Source organism: Adelges cooleyi, unplaced genomic scaffold, assembly GCF_023614345.1.
Source record: "Adelges cooleyi isolate 19-005CV unplaced genomic scaffold, UGA_ACOO_1.1 ACOO_flye_CR_arks_rails_tigmint_CR_PRNA_376, whole genome shotgun sequence".
Lineage (NCBI taxonomy): Eukaryota > Metazoa > Arthropoda > Insecta > Hemiptera > Adelgidae > Adelges > Adelges cooleyi.
The window spans coordinates 6037765-6056355 of NW_026096053.1; the positions used below are offsets into that span (position 1 = coordinate 6037765).

General features: G+C 30.7%; 1 protein-coding gene across 5 annotated transcripts; it reads left to right on the forward strand.

Moving 5' to 3' along the window:
• The first annotated feature begins 129 nt into the window (after positions 1–129).
• LOC126840693 (lysophosphatidylcholine acyltransferase) lies at positions 130–18319 on the forward strand. Of its 5 annotated transcripts, none has more exons than XM_050576596.1 (12): positions 130–263; positions 2066–2581; positions 8486–8631; positions 10513–10730; positions 13238–13350; positions 15441–15595; positions 15724–15861; positions 15940–16065; positions 16129–16288; positions 16379–16480; positions 16550–16676; positions 17599–18319. In XM_050576596.1, the coding sequence occupies exons 2-12, from the start codon at positions 2474–2476 to the stop codon at positions 17733–17735; spliced, it is 1530 nt and encodes a 509-aa protein (XP_050432553.1). In that variant the 5' UTR covers positions 130–263; positions 2066–2473; the 3' UTR covers positions 17736–18319. The 5 variants fall into 5 exon arrangements, with proteins under 5 accessions (XP_050432553.1, XP_050432556.1, XP_050432554.1 ...); XM_050576599.1 differs by lacking the exon at positions 10513–10730 and adding an exon at positions 12459–12673 and having other exon boundaries at positions 131–263; positions 17599–18312; XM_050576597.1 differs by having other exon boundaries at positions 145–263; positions 2074–2581.
• Positions 18320–18591: the final 272 nt, after the last annotated feature.

Genomic DNA, 18591 nt, shown 5'->3' on the forward strand with positions numbered 1-18591 from the left:
TTTTAGTTAGAAAAAAGTAGGTTGTACACAGCTGTATATTTTTAAATTCTTCCAATCGAATGATTCCAGGGAGGTTTAATAAAGACTATACTACAAACTCCCGCCATAGTATCAACTGGTGCAAAAGTGCTTATCATTTATCACTTGTTAACATATGTTTTGATGTCTATAATAATAATAAAAGTAAAATATTGTGGCGTCGAACTGTGTCAGTGTGTTGCTGTAACTTGTAAATCCAGTTTCGTCTTTAGGTTATCGTCACTGTGAGTAATATTAATTATATTATATCTTATAACACAATCTTGATTGTCTTTATAATTAAAACAATCACTTGATTATAGATTAATTGTCCAGGCACTTAAATGTGCTAGTTTAAAAATGGCACACGCCTAGTTTATTTTATTAATATAATTTATAACTTAAAAAATACATTTAAATATCGTATTTTTCTGAACCAGATTTTTTAAAAATAATTTATACGTTCATTAATGGATAAGAATTAATAAGAACTATTATTTATTGTAGGCATCGGTGTACTTGGCAGATGTGAGTTAGTTTTTTTAAGCGATTGGTGATATATTTTTAATTTTTTAAGGCTTCTAAACTATTATACATCAATGTAGATAACTTAGTATTAGTATTATGTAAAGGGTAGAAGTCTAAAAGTAAATTAATCATGATATATTGATGTTTTACCAAATATGCGTAATCTATACAGACTACGGTCTTAAAAATCAATCGGAACAATTCTAGGTAATAATAATCGAACATGTTATTGTATCTATATTTTGCCTCTTAATAAAAAGTTACGACCAAACTATCCCTAAAATGATAAGTTATAGATTATTAAAAATATTAGTTGGAAAATAAGATTTATTTTTAAAACAATGATGATTTTTTAAAATTAATATTTATTAATATGGTCCTTTGGTGACTTTTGACACAGTTGACAGTTGGTTAAAAAAAGCATCAAGGACACGTTTTATGTAGTTTGTAATTTTTATATTGCTTATCGTTGCCGACTTTAATAATGTCCACGTTGGCCGAATCGCATCATAAAAAAGCATTTTGGTATCAATTATGCGTTCAAGAACGTTTAAAAATGTATTTCGAAAAAAATGTGTCGTGCTTAAATTTTGAAACAGGTATCACAAAATTATTTGTTAGCTGTTGGTAATGTTACAATAAATGATGAATCATACATTGTCAGTAACAGTTCGAGATCGTAATTTGATCCGAAGAGAAATATTTACAAGTAGAATAAAAAATAAACGTTAGGGCTGTAGTGACAGTTGAGGTGTTAAAAGGACTTGCTAAATTAAGAAATTGGTCCAGTGGTTAAAAATATATCGTAGGTCTAGTAAACAAATCTTTTTTTTGTAGACTTCACTAATGCCAAAGAAACGTTTTGTTTTTATTTTAAAACATGTTTATAAAAGAACCCTTCCTTATAAAGAAGGTGCAAGTTTAATATTGTATAATAATAACGTGTATAAAAAACATAAAATATGCAATGCGGGCAATTTGTATTTTATAGAACAAAATAATAATAATAACTATACCATAATTATAGTTATTATTACCTCTATTCAATCAATGTATTTGTCATAAACATTATTTGTCATAAATAAAACAAATGAGGGATATACATATGTTTAACTGGTATGATATTCTGATATCTACTGATTTTGAACTTTTAAAAAAACCATAAAATATCGTTTCGGGAATGAAACACGGTTAGATATATCGTTCTAAAATGATTAAAACTTAATTTTAAAATGTTTTAAATTAGTTCGAAATCAACTGAGCTGTTTGAATATCATACTATAAAATAGTAATAGTTCTAAAAAAAAATTTCTGTAGTTATATGTTTTTAGTAATTTTGCCTTGGAAACGTTTCCAACCCTTGTCCATAATAAGGAAATATGATTTGTATAACTTGACATTTTTAAGTGTTTGAATTACAACTATTCCAATGTAGGTTAAATAATTTAAAATAGAATAGGATTTTTTGAAATTAAAATGCAATTGTTAAATTCCATTACTTAATCAACAATTGTGTCAGTTTTTCAGGTTACTTTTTGTTTTCGAATCCCTTTTGGAAAAATTGGCTTGGGAAACAGTGAAAGTTGGCCAAGAGAGGGAGAGAAGCCACTGTTATGTTTGGGCGCGACTACCGTTCACCTGTCGTGAAAGCGGCGCATGGCCACTGCCGAACGGCGTCGTTGCACATGTCAACTCAAGCCGCAGTCGACGGCCGCGCGTTTAGTTTGCCGCACATTGTCGATAATGGACTGAACAGCCCGCGATAACGACGCTGACATTTGACATTATTTGCAGTTGTAGTCATTATAGTGTTAATAGTTTCTACTACTTTTATTATTGTTATTAACAATACAACATAGTAACGGTGTGCCGAAAGTGTCGGCCGCCAATTTTTGTTAAGATTCTACCACGACTGTTGCGGACGACGATGAGCGAAACCAAACTTTTAATAAGCAACGACATGGTCGCCTCAAAAGATATGCTAAACCCGTTCGTTCATCATCTGGAATTGACATCCACCTACGACAAACTCAAGGTAAGAACAAATTACTGAACTGAATATATTGACTTGAGTAATAAGAACCAAACGAGTACAAGTGGTTTATTTTGTTTCAAAAACAAGATTTTGATCTTGCGATATTTAAGAAGAAAACATTTCTATCTATAGTTTTATTTTATAATTTTTTCTCAATTTTTAAAAAATTCATTGAAGGCAAATAATCAATATCATCTATAAGAACATATTGCAAATATATTTGTAATTTTCTCTCCTGTAAAATTTCATACAATTTCATAAAAATCACTTATATTTTTTTGTTTTCATCACTTCACATTACATCATACCAACGAGCCGTGCAATATCCGCGCATCTACCCCACCACAATACGGGTTGTCGACCTTATCCATCAATCACCACGACAAAGGCCTTCTGTTTGCTTGTTTACTGCCCCTGTGTCTGGAATTAGGTTTTGCTATAAATACAATAATTTTGGGGTGTTATGGGGTTGTATCGTCCCAGTTTATTAATAACACTTTGCTAGGCTGGTTTAGCTCAAAGCAGTAACCGTTATAGTTTCTAAGGCCAAAATTTATATTTTATCGATATGATAATAACAAATGTCGGGCTGCTATTAGATGTGTTTACAGAACTGCTGGAATTTTTAAATAATTGTTTAAACATTATTTGTTTAATCATTAACCAAATCAACATTTCAATGGGATTAAAAAAACCCGTTTAAAGCGTATTATTTATCAGTTGTATTATTATTTGATAGTATAACTGTATCATTAATAAGCTCTAGTTTCGTCGTTTCGTTTTAATATTATGTATATTATTTGTTTGCAACTCGTTGTGCAACGTAAAAAAATTATTATCCTTTGGCAAACAATAAAAACTATTTACGTTTTAAACACTTGTTGTACATGCCAGATGCGGTTTGAGTAATTAATGCCGTTGTTGTGTACATTACAACTATGGAATAAAGTTACCGAGGCAGCTGTATAGCGCTTGTTTTTAAATAGTCCTCATATTTTGTTTTATTTAAATGTATCGTTTTTATGAGCTTGATATTATTGTTTGGAACTGTTTACTTTTATTTGGTTGAACAACTTTTTACTTACTAAAGTATTACATACACACGATTTAACAGAGATGTTATTCGAGTAAATCAGTATAGCAAAAAAAAAAGTAATTGTGTTTTCAGGGACACGCACACATACACATAAAAGAACATTGTAAAATCAACGCCGGAGCTAAAAAACTTACTTTTAAATCCACCATTTTAATATAATTGTTTTTCGATTGTTAATAATTGTGACATCTTATTAAAACCACCGTCAAAATAATTAAAAAAAAAAGTGTGGTCAAAGGGTCAAATATTAATAAATAATAAAAAGGAATATGCACTTATATCGCATGTTATCTTAATATATTTCTTAACTATTTGCCACTAAAAAAGTACCTGACGGTTTTAGCTCAAATGGAGAATACGATTAAATTACACGAATAGAATCAATATATATCTATAAAAACAAATGTTTATAGAATTTTAATATATACACTAGAGTGTTGATTAGCTTATCTACACACAGACATAATAATCGTTTTAACAAATTCTTTTCGAAAGTTTAGAATTGCACGTCCGCGCAAGACGAGAAAGGCTTAAGGAGCCGGCAACCCGGTAGTTTTTTTTTTAATTTTTTCTCGCAATATCAGCTATGACGGTGACGCAATGGATTTCTACGGAAGTGTATTAACGTAGCACATATTATACTAGTATTAGTAGTAGGTATCTGCCTATAATCTAAAAGGTATATAATATGAACGTATGGCGTGCGACCCGTTATTATATATTCAATAGCCGCATCTCGTTGCCGCAAAACGTCGAAGCGAAAACTGTTGTTAATATAAAATATATTTAATTATACTTAATTACACTTCAAAATTAATTCCGGTAAATAGTTCGATGACGTTCGCTTGTATTTCGCGGTTGAACTTACTATAATATAACACACTATCGTCCTTGTAGCAAAAATAATAAAACATTTTTGTCGGACCGGTCGAAGTAGAAGCATCCTCTGGACAAGCGTCAAATAACGTGTTTTTATCGTAGATTAACGCGGAAGGAACAATATAATAATATAATCACTGTTGTTTATTGGTTTTAGGATTGGCTAGACAGTCCTTTTAATTTTTTTTTTATCAATAAAAACATTTTCAAACAACATTAAACATAATTTCGGTTTGAATTGCATTTGTTTCATTCTGTCGATGCGATTATAGCGATATCAAATTATAATATGCTAACTTATCCGTGGTATTTTAAAACACAATATTTACTCTTGTGAAAATACATAAATTTTCCTGTAACGAAATAAATCGCCAACTATGTCCCATGTAACTATAATATATATCAGTTATCTCTGAAAATTTATTTTGGGTGAAAAATCTCAAAATAGTTTTAAATATCCAATAAGTATAGATTAGAAAAAGGTGGAATTTATCTTAAGAGGCATAGTCACTGTTTTCAAAACTTGCTATATTTTACTCCTGTGTTGTTCTGCAGCAACTACTAGATGATTTATTGCCAGACTATATGTAAATGATAAATGTTGAAATCGTGATTGTTTTGTGTATGGTTAGTATTTTTATTAAAAACCGTTCTAGCTTATAAACAAAATATAATTAAAAATATCAAGCCAAAATCGACACTATATGCTATAACTACTACAAACGTTGATTAAAATGATTGGTAGCCTGATAGCCTAACTAATTTTTAACTTGAAAAAAAGTCAATAAAAAAGATTTTTAAGTTAAAAATACGTTTTTGAAACGATATAAAATTTTATTCCTGGATTAAAACGTTTATATCGTTCCAAGAGGTGTCCATGATATTATTTTTGTCCAGTTCAAAATAAATTAAGTTATCAGACTATTATACTACCTACTAATCATTAAAATCAACGTTTGTAGTAGTTATAACAAGGAGTGTACATTTTATCTTGGCAACGTATTCAGTATGATTTTTTTAATATAATTATTATTAATACATTCAAAGTTTAGTTTTATAGTATGTCTAAGTAACTGTCCAAATAAATAGCGTTTTTTACCATGTTATTACACAAAAAAGTTATTTTTGAAATTCAATTTTTCAGATATATACTTCTTTATTTATATTATATTTTGAAAAAGTATAATGTATATAATTTTGTCCATTCTTGTATAATAGGGTAACGATTGTACAAAAAATTTCAGTTTTTAAAATAGTTTAGCAACCAGGAAATAACAAACTCATGCCCTTGAACGCATTACATTAAAATATATTTCTATTAGTTATGACTTATGAGTTATGATGTTTAGTGGTAAGCTAAGTTATATTAGTGTTATATTTTTAAAATATCAGTTAACTTTTCTTTACATTTCTTTCATATAATTGACGAATTATCCGTGAACTGTACACTTCAGCTGAGTTACAAATTTCAGAAGAAAGCGAGAGAATTGTCCGAATATTGTATAATTTGTTCTAATGTTAAAATATAATGTAATAGTTATGTAATACTAGTTTGTATCCAATACAGTTTATAAAAAAAAAAAACAGCAGTCGAGTGTGCTCTAGTATGATCTGATAATTATTACCTGATATAGTATGAGTAAACTTTGTTGTTATTTATTCAAATTCTAACCTTGTTGATCTCCAAAATACTTGTTAAAGCTTGTAAAAGATTGTGAACAGTTTTTATTATGCTCCGATTACATTAATACTAACGTTAATGTGGTGTTTGGCCCTTGTTCTAACCCGGTTCGGGATAATGACCTCGGTGTCAGACATGACATTTTGTCATGTTAAAGTTGAGTTGTCAATCGTTTTTAGTGTGTATTTAAATGGAACATTTGGGGCACAATTTTGCATGTATTATATTATAAAGCGTTTAGCCTGACATATTATTAAGTGAATGACATGTTAAGTGTACAATTCGTTTGAGTTATTTAATTAAAATAAATAAAACTTTTAAGTTGATTTAATTTTTTTAACGCGATATTTTTTATCCTCTTTGTTTTTTAAAAAGTATGGAGTAGCAAAAAAAAGTGTTTAAAAATAGAATAAACAACTTTAAATCATGTCAAAAAATGATTGGGGGACAATGCAAAAAAATGAGTGTATAAAAACAACCTATTACTTGGTTTCAACTACTTTGATATGTTTCATCGGCCGTTGTTATTTGTTTTGTTCATTGTTTAATTTAATATTAATTATTAATATAACTATACTATAGTGGTCGATCGATTTTATATATATTATGTGTACGGATTACGGGCTTAGTAAAAGTTCCATTAGTGCAGTGCGTTCCAATGAAACTCTTAAGTATTAGTAGTAGAGGGTATTCGTGTAATTAATCAAAAATAGAGGTATTTATTTTAGGGTTGGAAATCAAAGGATTATTGATTTACCAGCTATTGCCTATTGTTATGTCTGACGTATATAACCTTGCGTTTATTTTTAATTTTTCCTCGAACAACAGGTAGGTTTTTGGTAAATGTAATAATTTTATACGGAAGTGAGATTGCCGTTGTGTTGTAATAATCGGTATAACTTAATATAATTATTCATTTTCCAATGAGTTGCACGGCGAATTTTCTTATAGAAAAAAATCTACCAATTTTAAGTGTATAATGTTATTGCTTATTATTAGATTTATTTTTTGACCCAGTCGAAGTCATTACCAATTAGAACGCATGGTCCATAGCTATCGAGACCAACCGGAATAGATATCGGACATTTGGGCAGGAGAGATTTTCTCTGTTTTTTATTTCGGTGCTTTTCACACGTGTTAGTTACAGTGCATAGAAAGTCTGTAATGTGTGTGCTTTTTTGCAGGATGAGCTCGACGGCTTTCAACATCAATCGTGTTAACTGTTATTGCCTCTTAAAACGCTACGATACATTATTCAATATTCCGTATTCGTTTCAAAGTAATTTGAGTTTGGAGTGGACATAAAAATAAAAATCATATAAAATATCGTTGCGTCACGGACAGCGCGTGTTAGGTTTTCGAATGAATCTAAATAATAACACTTTCGATTTATGTCTGAACGCTTGGCTGCACAGTAGTTAAAAACGTTATTTTCTAGACAAAATAAATAACTCAGAAATATTTATTAACGTATTTTGGTAATAAGTACCAAGTATGTTTCTACACAGTATAAGTTTCCAATTGTTAATCAAACTATTAAAAGTTCATTCCTTTCCCCTTAAAAAACTGAGAATGAATTTGACAATTTTTCAGTTTATGTAACTTGAAAATAACAGTTAGAAACGAGTCTATATGGGTAAAAATGTTCAAACACTAAACTTTATTAACCAGGGTAATAGTTAAAATTATTAAATATTAAAAAATTAGTAAATTTACATTAGGCTAGTGTGTATAGTGTGTTTCAATCTGTGTTCGAATTTTGCGGTCAAGGTTAATCTCGAGTTAAGTTCGAATTTGTTTTATATATTCAAAGTTAATGTCATGATAAAAATGATAATTATGATTTAAGACATAAATATGTGTTCACAATTGAAGGGGTCAATGGTGTTAACTGACATTTTTGAAATTGTTCAGGAACGCCACTTTTGTAACTAAATATTACACGAAAGCTATGGAACTTTTGTACATTAAATAGATGAAATAACTTATAAGAGGAAAAATATCGGTCTAGAGATCCTCTATACTATACTATAACACTATAACCCTTTTATTCATGCAATAAAATGCATTTTCGAAAAAATGTTAGTTAACACCTTTATTCATTGACCTATTAAATTATGTTTAACAACATTAAGTTTAGTTACTGTACTGGGAATTTTCTCAGTGTAATATTTTATAATGCTTATAAAAATAATTTTTTTTAATTCAACAAAGACTCGGTTTCTGTTAATTTTAATTTTTTTTACAGACTGCCTTCTTTACTATCGTCGTTCTTCCCATAAGAATTGCGGCCATTATGTTTTTATTGACGGTGGCGTGGATGTTGGCCACCATCGGGCTGATTGGAATAAGTCATAACGATTTATCTGAAAAGCCACTCTCTGGATGGCGACGGTAAGTTAAATACGATTTCTTTTAATATTTTTGTTAAAAAAAAAATGTTGAATTAAATGTCATATTTATCAGTAAAATAAACAAATATCTTGGTTAACTGCATTTAAAGTCGAAACCTTCGTTTAAACGGCCATAATATTTTCAATTGTTATGAACGATGATTTGGCAGTTAAAAAAACAAAATCACCTAACCTAACCGATTGGACATTGACCGTATTGTATGTTCTTTTTGAAAGCCAAGGCTGTTGTGTGTTTCTAGCGAAAGGGTACTTGCCATTTATACGGCCACTTAATATTTCCGCTATAGTAATACTTGTCTGTACCTGATGCATAAAATATAATGTGGAATGACATTCGAGATAAAATTTATTTTCGAATAGAATTGGAGCTGGGGGTTCATTTCGATTGTATTATTAATGATAAAATATGATATCGTGCAGATAAATAAACATGGACTTGATGTATCCTTGAAACGAGTTTCAAACATAAACATTTTTGTGTCGTTTCCGGGTTGCTTAAAACAAACTTTTTTAACAATCATTTATATAAATTTATTGTGGGATATTGTATAATTTTTAAAAATATTTTGCTTAAATAAAATAAAACTACATTATTCTTAAATGTCGTTCTGAGTTGTTTTAGTATGCTTTTATAGATTTTCGATTGATATTGTGGTAATATATGGTCATGAATGATTTCCTTGACCGTTAACTTGAACCACAACACATTGTATAATCGAATAAAAACAATTCTGTACAAGCGCACACGTTTAATATCTATGTATGCTTAAACTGCATGTTAAAAATGCAATACATCTGTGTCAGTAAAAAAATCGTTTAACTAGCTTTTTTTAAAATTATTAATTTAAAAATAATTGCAATAAAAAAATTAAAAAAATGTCTCATCGCAAATTTAAACAAAGAAATATTGAAAAAGTTTTGTTTGGGCCTTATTAAGTGCCTAACTTGGGCAAGTTAGGCACTTAATTTAAATTGTATATAATTTCTATGCAAAAGCTTTTTATTTATAATATTATACATTTTCTACTGCTGCGATATGTATACTATATTACTTAGTAAAGTGTAGTGTAATATATGTATGAGGAAGTATGTGTATAGTTGACACAATAACAAACTGCTGTTATTTTTCATGTTCATAATCAGATGAGAACTTATATCTGTTAGTAGTAACAATTATACTCTAGTAAGTAATCTTGTCATGTATGAATAATAGAAAAATCGCGTGACTTAACGCACTAGTTTGGTCGGTTACAACAAAACAGGTAAACCTGTTAGTCAGTTATATTGGAAGTGCGTTGTATAAACAATTGGGTGGATTAAGAGAGACAATACATTTACTTTTATTTTTGTTCTGAATATATACGCGTGTAATGCGTATACGTTCTTTTAAATCAAGTAAATAAAAAAACCCTAACTATTGTATTCAGAATTTAGAGAAAGATTAGTTGCCCTACCAAACTTTACATTTTTAGTAGAAAGTAAAATATATATTTATAACTAACATTTTTTTAAGCATACCTTAGAGATAAAATATGAAGACCACAAAGCAAACTTAATGAGCCGCACATGTAGTTTTAATGGGGGCTCATCTTTTTTGCATTGTGGTCTTCATATATTTTTAATTATGAAATAAACATGTACCCATAACAAACTTATCAGTCAGTACATTATTTAACAATTTCGCGGGCCTATACTCAGTTCAAAATTAGAAACGACCTCGGCGGCTACCTGAAAGCCTCGTAAAAAAACCGGTTTTTAGGTAACCGCCGAAGTCGTTTCTTATTTTGAATACAGTATAGAGCCCGCATTCTTTCAATCGTGCACGCTTCAGGTGTTGGGCTTTTTTTTTATTGCATTTTAGTGGGCTCAGGCGTGCAGTTTACGCGGTTACCCGACTTATGTTCTTCGCTGTTGGGTTTCATCGGATACGCGTGTTCGGCAAACAGGCCACGCGGCAGCAAGCGCCCGTACTAGTCGTGGCACCTCATTCTTCGTTTTGCGACGGTCTAGCCGCAATTGCAGCAGGCGGACCAACTATTGTGGCCAAGGAAGAGAATTCGTCTTTACCAATCATTGGAAGTACGAATGGTCATCATCGCCTGTTTCACTATATCGCATGCATGGCTTGGTGTTTTTCCTCTAAAGCTCTAAAACATAATTATTATAACACTATATAGCACTTTTTTCATACGAAAGTATTATAATATTTTGCTTGCATGGTCACATTTAGTTTTGTTAACATGTTACGCGCAGTTATTATTTTACACATCTAATGAATAACCCTCCACAGATTTATAGTTCTAGTCAGGTCCGAATTAAAACCAATCGAGGCGTATTTTCTATTGGTCTTTTAAACAAAATAAACCCACATCACGTTATGTACATACTTTGGAAGTCTTGTCTTTACACAATAGAAAACTTCGCCCATCAGCAATCAGTTTTATTAGTACAAAACCCGTCGCAAAACGATTATCATTTATCCTTTGTATAGATTTTAAAATTTAGCCCTTTTGCAAAAAAAATTTTAAAGTATATTGGCCAAGTGTTAAGCAATACAAATAAAAGAGCAGTGTTGCTCATGAAAGTAGGAGGAAGTGTGATTATGAACTAAAGAAATAACAGACTTGACCACAATGTAGATATCACTACTTTGATAGGCTGACATTTTTGGGGGTCTGAAACTTGGTCTTTTTTACTGTTAGGTTTTTGTTGGGGATATCATTCCTTTTTGCGGGCTTCAGTATGGTGGGCGAGGTTTTTATTAAGAGTCATTTAATGTATATTGTACGTCGTAGATTTTCTCTTGTTTTTACGTGTTATTATATCAACTACGTAGATATGTACATAATGTATATGTATATATAATGTATATATGTACAAAAATCTACACTTTGTAGTGAAGCTACAATTTATACAAGTAGCCACTTGCATAATGATTAATCATTTAATTATTAATAAACCATGATAGTAATTAAATAAGTCATAGTTAATATATTGTAATTTAATTAATAAATTAGTGAAGCTAGAATTTATTGTAGTATAGCTAGAATTTATACAAGTAGCCACTATAAATCTAGTTTAGTATTATAAACGTATAAACGCAACCTAAACGTTTAGGTGTACAATTACACTTTATAATAAACCACGTGACAAACGAAACAAGAACAAAGAACACTGCTACACTGCCATACATGTGAACACGAATTAACAAAGACACAAACTACGACCAAATGATGGCTGACTAGAGACGAGGGAATCAACAGCGCCCTGTACCGACTGTAGCGCGGCGAAGGTCATTAATCCCCACCTAGCGCATTAATTTTGAGAAAATTGCAATTTTCAGATTTTTCCCTTTACTTATACTATAAGATCCACCTTTGTGCCAAATTTCACGTTTCTACCAATACTGGAAGTGTCTTATAATTTTGATGATGAGTGAGTGAGTGAGTAACAAAAATGCAAATTTTGAAATCCTCCCATTTTAAAACGACTAAATATTAAGGCTTCAATTTTAGACAGTGTCCTAAACTATTTAAGTTTAATTTAGGTTTCAAATTTTAAAAGCCTATCTTAAGAACTAGCAGAGATATAAGATTTAGAAATACCGGGTGAATTGGTTCGTGTAAAGATACACTGGCATTGTTAGAACTTGGCCGGCGCACTACCGTGCGCTCAGATGAATTGGACCATTTATATCTTTGATTTATAATTTGAACTTTAACTTTAAGCGTCGATAGCTGATACTGTTATTGTTCATTATAATGATTATGATGTATTTATTTGTTTTTTTTTTTTATTATTTTATAGTTATTTCCGTCATTGGATATGTATTGTTGGCCGCGCGGTGTACCTGGCGGGCGGCATGAACATAGTTATCAAGGGGGTTAAAGCCTCCCGCAAAGAAGCCCCCCTACTGGTCATTGCTCCCCATTCCACATTTCTCGACTCATGCATAAGTTATGTGACCGGGTTCCCTTCCATCATCGCCAGGATCGAAGACGGACTAAACCCTTGGCTGGGAAGTATGTTAAAAAAAAAAAACAAATAAAAACTATAAAAAAATTATAAATTTGATAGTTTAGAAAAGACACATACAAAATATAAAATCATGACTGGCGAATACTAGACATAATAATATAAAAAGCACAAATATTCGAGTAGAATTAAACATTTTTGTTATACTTAAACGCACTACTTAATGGTGTGTTCAATAATTTAAAAATATGGCTGCTGCATGTGCGTATTACAGTAGTGCTCGTTTGACCAAATGTAGTTGTATTCGACTAAAAGTCTTAAAAGTCATTTTCAGACATATTGAAGCTTGCTTGAATTTCTATAATTAAAACCACGCAGCTGTTTTTTGGCAGTACCTTTTGGAATCGTCTTCGTTTTGAACGTGACCAAACATGTCGTCAAAAATATTGTTAACAGTAAAATTTATTATTTTTATTTTGTCTTTGGCGTATTGTTGTTTGTCTTATTATTATTATGTTTATAGTGGCGCTTAAACAGTGTTTGATGTGTTACAAACGAAACCATGACGTACCGTTAACGGTAGTTTTTTTTATAATGTGTTTCTCCCGCAGGAGTAATCAACTTCACACAGCCTGTATATGTGCGAAGAGACGACCCAGAATCCAGACAGCACACAATACAAGAGATCATTCGCCGCGTGAAATCCGACCAGGACTGGCCTCAGGTATGATATATTATTATGTACTGGCCACAATATTATTAATAGGATTCACAACCGCGTATTAACTTTTGCATCAAATGGTAAAGATTTGTATTGTTGTTATCGGTCGATTTGTAGTAGTGATTTAAAATTGAAAGAATCCAAATATTAAATAGTATGACGATTTTCCCAATTAACTATAATCATAGTTGTTGTATAAAAGCCGACCGTGCTTTGTGCATTATGTTCAGAACCAGAGGCCAATGACCAAAAAAAAACCCAAACTAAAACCGTTTTAATAAAATAAAAATTCTAAAGGTGTGTATAAGTTATATCAGAACATAAAAAGTTGCCTGTTGACACGCATATATGTTTAGTACGTTAATAATAAAATAGTTAATACTTAAAACGTGATTTAAAATCGCTGAGGGTTTTCTTAGCATAATAAACGGCGTATCTACTCAACTTTGAAAAGTGTAAAATAATATGCAGTACATTTTTTCTGTTATTTTTGTCGTAGTTTTATGTGCTACTAAAAATTATTGTTTTTTAATTTTCATTTTAAAAGTTTTTAACCATAAGTTATTACATCCAGTAGCGTATCTTGGATTTTTTCACGGATATACAGATTTTAACAGCCTTACCTATTCAATATAAACATATATTATTTATATTATTATAGTATACATGTTGCATGTAAACAAAAATTTGGATTCTTAACTACAAATTAAAGTCTAATTTTCTTGTGGACAGTGAAAGAATATTGAGTACTTCATCAGGCGTGACTGTAATATGTTTGTGTACTGATAGCATGCAAAGGCCATTTAGCCGATTCTAAAGACAAAAATTTGGAACATTATTACCAACAGCAAGTGTAAAATTATTAAATCTTAAATCATCTTAAATCGTGATTATCAGTGTTACCATTGATTATAAATTATATATTTTATAACCAATGGTGTTACTCAGAATAAAAACAAATTCTTGTAGTGCAAACGCTGTAACATCTACTCGGGTAGAACAAGATTATATTATCTATAATTGAGGGTGGCACAAAGTTTTAATTTGTTATCAAATCATAGTCTTAACTCATAATTGATAAAATTTGTATAAAAAAAAAGTTGAACTACATTTTTTTTTCAATATTGAATTTATTATCGTTCGTTTCGTTCATACAATTATCAAAATTATGTTTCAAATAACCTCCCAGGCCCCGGGGGCGGAGGATATACCCCTCCCCACCCCGTAAATACGGCACTGATAACATCTTTACAAAATTTAGTTTTTTAAACGGTTTTGTTACTTTTTAAATTGAATTTCTGACAAAGCTCCCTGGCTCCGTACAGCTAGAACTGATCCAATTATGTAATGTTATTATTATAAAATAAATGCTAATAAATTAGGAAATACTATAGTATTCATTAGTTATTACTAAGTATAGTATTTCCTGATAGTATTGGATTTCTATGTAATATGGATTTCTTCGGACTTTGATTAATTTTTACAGTCTCATTTTGCTTTTCAATATAATTCTAACATAACAAATTTTTGACAAGGCCAACACTATAAGTTTTTTCACAACTAGTAAACCGAGGTTAAGTTTACGAGAGTAAATTCGAGGTATTACAAGACAAGTTGAATTGATAATTTTTTTACATTTTGATTTAAAATTGGAAACTTAGGAGCTGGTTTACCTTTATTTATGTCTTGTTTTTCAGTAAAACTGTGAAATCTGAAAGACTTTCTAGTTATGCAATAAAGTTTTACTGGGTGCGTTTAAATTATTTACAGTTTTCGGTAACACCTATATTTACATTTGGCTTGGCCGCCTTTGTTAACGTTTCAGAAAAATTTTTTCGGAAGATGAAAAACTTCTGGAACATTAGCAAAGCCAATATGTAAATACAGATGTAACCTAAAACTATGTAAATAATGTCTTGGGGTGTTTTTCTGGAAGGGGAAGTGAACGATTTCTAATCAATAGAATTACTAAATGAAGAAATCGGTTCATCGGTTATAGAGATATGGCAGCGGAAATAAAAAATAACAAATTATAAAAAAATACCTTCTTTGCTCCACATCAAAGCTAAAAAGTTTGTTGTTTTTTTTTTCAGATTCTCATATTTCCAGAAGGAACTTGCACTAATCGTTCGTGTTTAATCACATTCAAACCGGGTGCGTTTTATCCAGCAGTTCCAGTACAACCGGTTCTACTGCGCTACCCAAACAAACTTGACACTGTCACATGGACTTGGGACGGCCCTGGAGCGTAAGTTTCTCCGTTAGCTTCATAACATGACTTAAAATCTGGTTTTTCGTACCTTCGTTCAAAATCGTACATTATATTGTAATCTACCTGGTTTGCTCATCATAACCGTGTGTCATATCTGTTTGTAGGCTGAAACTCTTGTGGCTGACAATGACCCGACCGGCGACAACCGTGGAAGTGGAATTTTTGCCCGTTTACGTTCCTAGTGAGTACGAAAAGCAAAACCCCAAAGTTTTCGCCGAAGGCGTCCGCAATGTGATGGCCAAGTAAACAACCGTGTACAATTGTTTAAAATTTAAGGCTATACAGTATATATAAAACTTAACCATGTTGACAATTTATAGAGCTCTCGCAGTGCCTACAGCGGATTACACGTACGACGATTGTAGAGTGGCCGTCAAAGCGGGCCAACTTAATCTTCCCATGTCCTCCAACTTGATCACAATCGAAAGACTTAGAAGCCGATTAGGGTAAGTGCGACACTTCCGGTGTTTTACCCCTGTTAATCGCGAATATCGTTTTCCGTTTAACAGATTGACGCGCATCAAGCTGGATGATTCCGCTCTGGCAAAGAACATGTTACTGTTCCAGAACCATATGGGCTATCCGGTAGACTTGTCAGAGTTCGCTAAACATTTAAATGTGCCCGTTGACGACAGCTCCCTTGTCGGCTTGTTCAAAATGCACCAAGAGGTAAATAACCAACAAAACGTTCCAAATCTCAAACAAAAGGGGGGGTTTTATTCGATTATAATAATTATTCGGTTCCTTTTTTTTATTCAGGACGAAAATTCGGCGATGATTGATTTCAAAAAATACTTATTGGCGGAATATATCCTACAGAAAGCGGTTACCAAAGAAGACCTAGTAGTTTTGGCGTTCAAGGTATAACGTCGTTTTGATTAATTTGTACTATTGTGAGCTCATCCAATTCATTATGCCTATCACTTTTAGCTGTACGGCGGGTGTTTTAACAAAGAAATGTTTGAGTATGTGTTAAACCTCATGTATAATACCCCGAAACCCGAAGCGTCGGTTCTGTACAGAGAGATGACTAACAAGCCGGACGAAATAAGACTGTGTAAATATTTATTTTTCATATTTACAAACAACAATAAAGAAAGTGAAAGCGTACATTAAATATTTAACAGATAAACATAGCTACTGATGTCGATAAATTTAGATTTTACGAAAAAGTGCCTATACTTTACTCCTTAGAAATATGCAGTGTAGCGTCCTTTTAAACACATTTCAAAAATTATTTTTAAGGCAAATATCAAATAAAATGTTATTTATAACCATTAAGTATAACCGTTAAGTACCTATAGATTGTAATACAAAATATAATACTATATAATCTATACTCAATTATGAAGTATAAATAAATACTTTTCCATAAATTTGGGCATATTTTAATTTCTTTTTCTTTGGATTTTGTAATTTTTTTATTTTGTGACAGATGATTTGAATTTAAAGGAAACATTATAAAATTACAATTTTTATTTTCTATGAAAATTTATTTTTTAGTGAATAGCTAATAAAACAGCTTTTATCTTATGCATACGGTTTTAGTAGTTGTTTATTAAATGTATTGCTAAATTACATATTTGTAAAGAATTTACCTATTTCATAATTTTTAAAATAATTTGTATAATTCTTTAAATAATATCTGTTACTTTTAAATGAAATAATATTATCCGTTAAAAAAGGCTAAATTATGTTTTTTGGCATAACAAAAATTGTAAATTAAAACACTGCGTAAACAGTGAAACATTTTCCAAATGTTTTATAAAGCAAAATTGGCCTTTATAAATATTGGGTAACTATTATTATTAAAGATTGAACATTAGATCCGATTATTTTTGTACAGCTAGTCTACAAATTAGAAATCTTATCCTTAGGTAGTTTGGAAGGCCAAAAATAACTCTTTTTAGTTTAAGGTTAAATTACAAGTACGTTGAGATGTAATTTTTTTTTTAAATTTATAATTTGTGTCGATTTAGCCGATTACATGCAATATGGGAAAAGTCATCCGGACAAAATTGTGCTACTGCAAAACCACAGCATGAGTTCGGCACCTCGGGCAGTGGCGGATTTCTCAGTGCTCGGACACCCTGACGAGGAAAAGAAGTATCAATGACATACGGAAACATCACCGAGTACAATAGTACCTGTCGCAGACTGAATGAAGTTAATTATTATTAAAGGTTTCATCATTTTCCTCGCTCGTCTCACAATAACGTTATTATTATTATTATATATTGTATTATTACATATTTGTTACTTTGTTACGTTGTGCATATAAATGTGTTGCACAGTGTCTAGTGTTTAAGTGCTTAGACTTTCCCAACATGACCGTCAATGCTTTTAGGAAAATTCACGTTTGTCCTTGATATATGTTTTGTACATGCAATCAGCAACTTTTTCTTGTTCTAGCTCTTTACATTTTATCTTTTGCAATGCTGTGTGTAAATATTGTTCACTGTTTATTGAAATTACCATCTCTGGATTTTCTACATAACACCACTGCATTTACATTTACTCATATTTTATACAGTTTTTTTTTAAATGAGTGCTATATATATATATATATATTACAATAAAATTAAAACAGATTTTCCTACGAATTTTGACTTTCTATATGTAAATATATATACTGTGTAAAGAAAAAAGTAACTATCGTGATTATCTTTACTCAATTATATTTGTTTGTTCGTGTTCCTCTTCAGACAAAGTGGATAAATTAGATGTAATCAGATTATATTGTTAATGTTGTTTGAATAATTTAAAAAAGTATATAATAATATTTTGTAATTATAGTTGACAACTAATTACATTTTATCTGTTATTATTAAATGTTGTAAATTTGATTTTGTCTAAATATATTGATTATTTTGTGTTAATCGTCTTTTCCCATAATAACAATACTATATTGTATTTTCACTAAGACAAAAATCTACAAATTTAATAATTAAGACTCTTCTATTAATTTCCCA

What these genes read in the sequence shown, in the direction of transcription:
- LOC126840693 (XM_050576596.1), top strand. Translation starts at nt 2,474, where the DNA reads ATGAGCGAAACCAAACTTTTAATAAGCAACGACATGGTCGCCTCAAAA. An exon ending in GTCCGCAATGTGATGGCCAA is followed by an intron (nt 15,862 to 15,939) that starts GTAAACAACCGT and finishes GACAATTTATAG; the next exon opens with AGCTCTCGCAGTGCCTACAG. An exon ending in TGTTCAAAATGCACCAAGAG is followed by an intron (nt 16,289 to 16,378) that starts GTAAATAACCAA and finishes TTTTTTATTCAG; the next exon opens with GACGAAAATTCGGCGATGAT.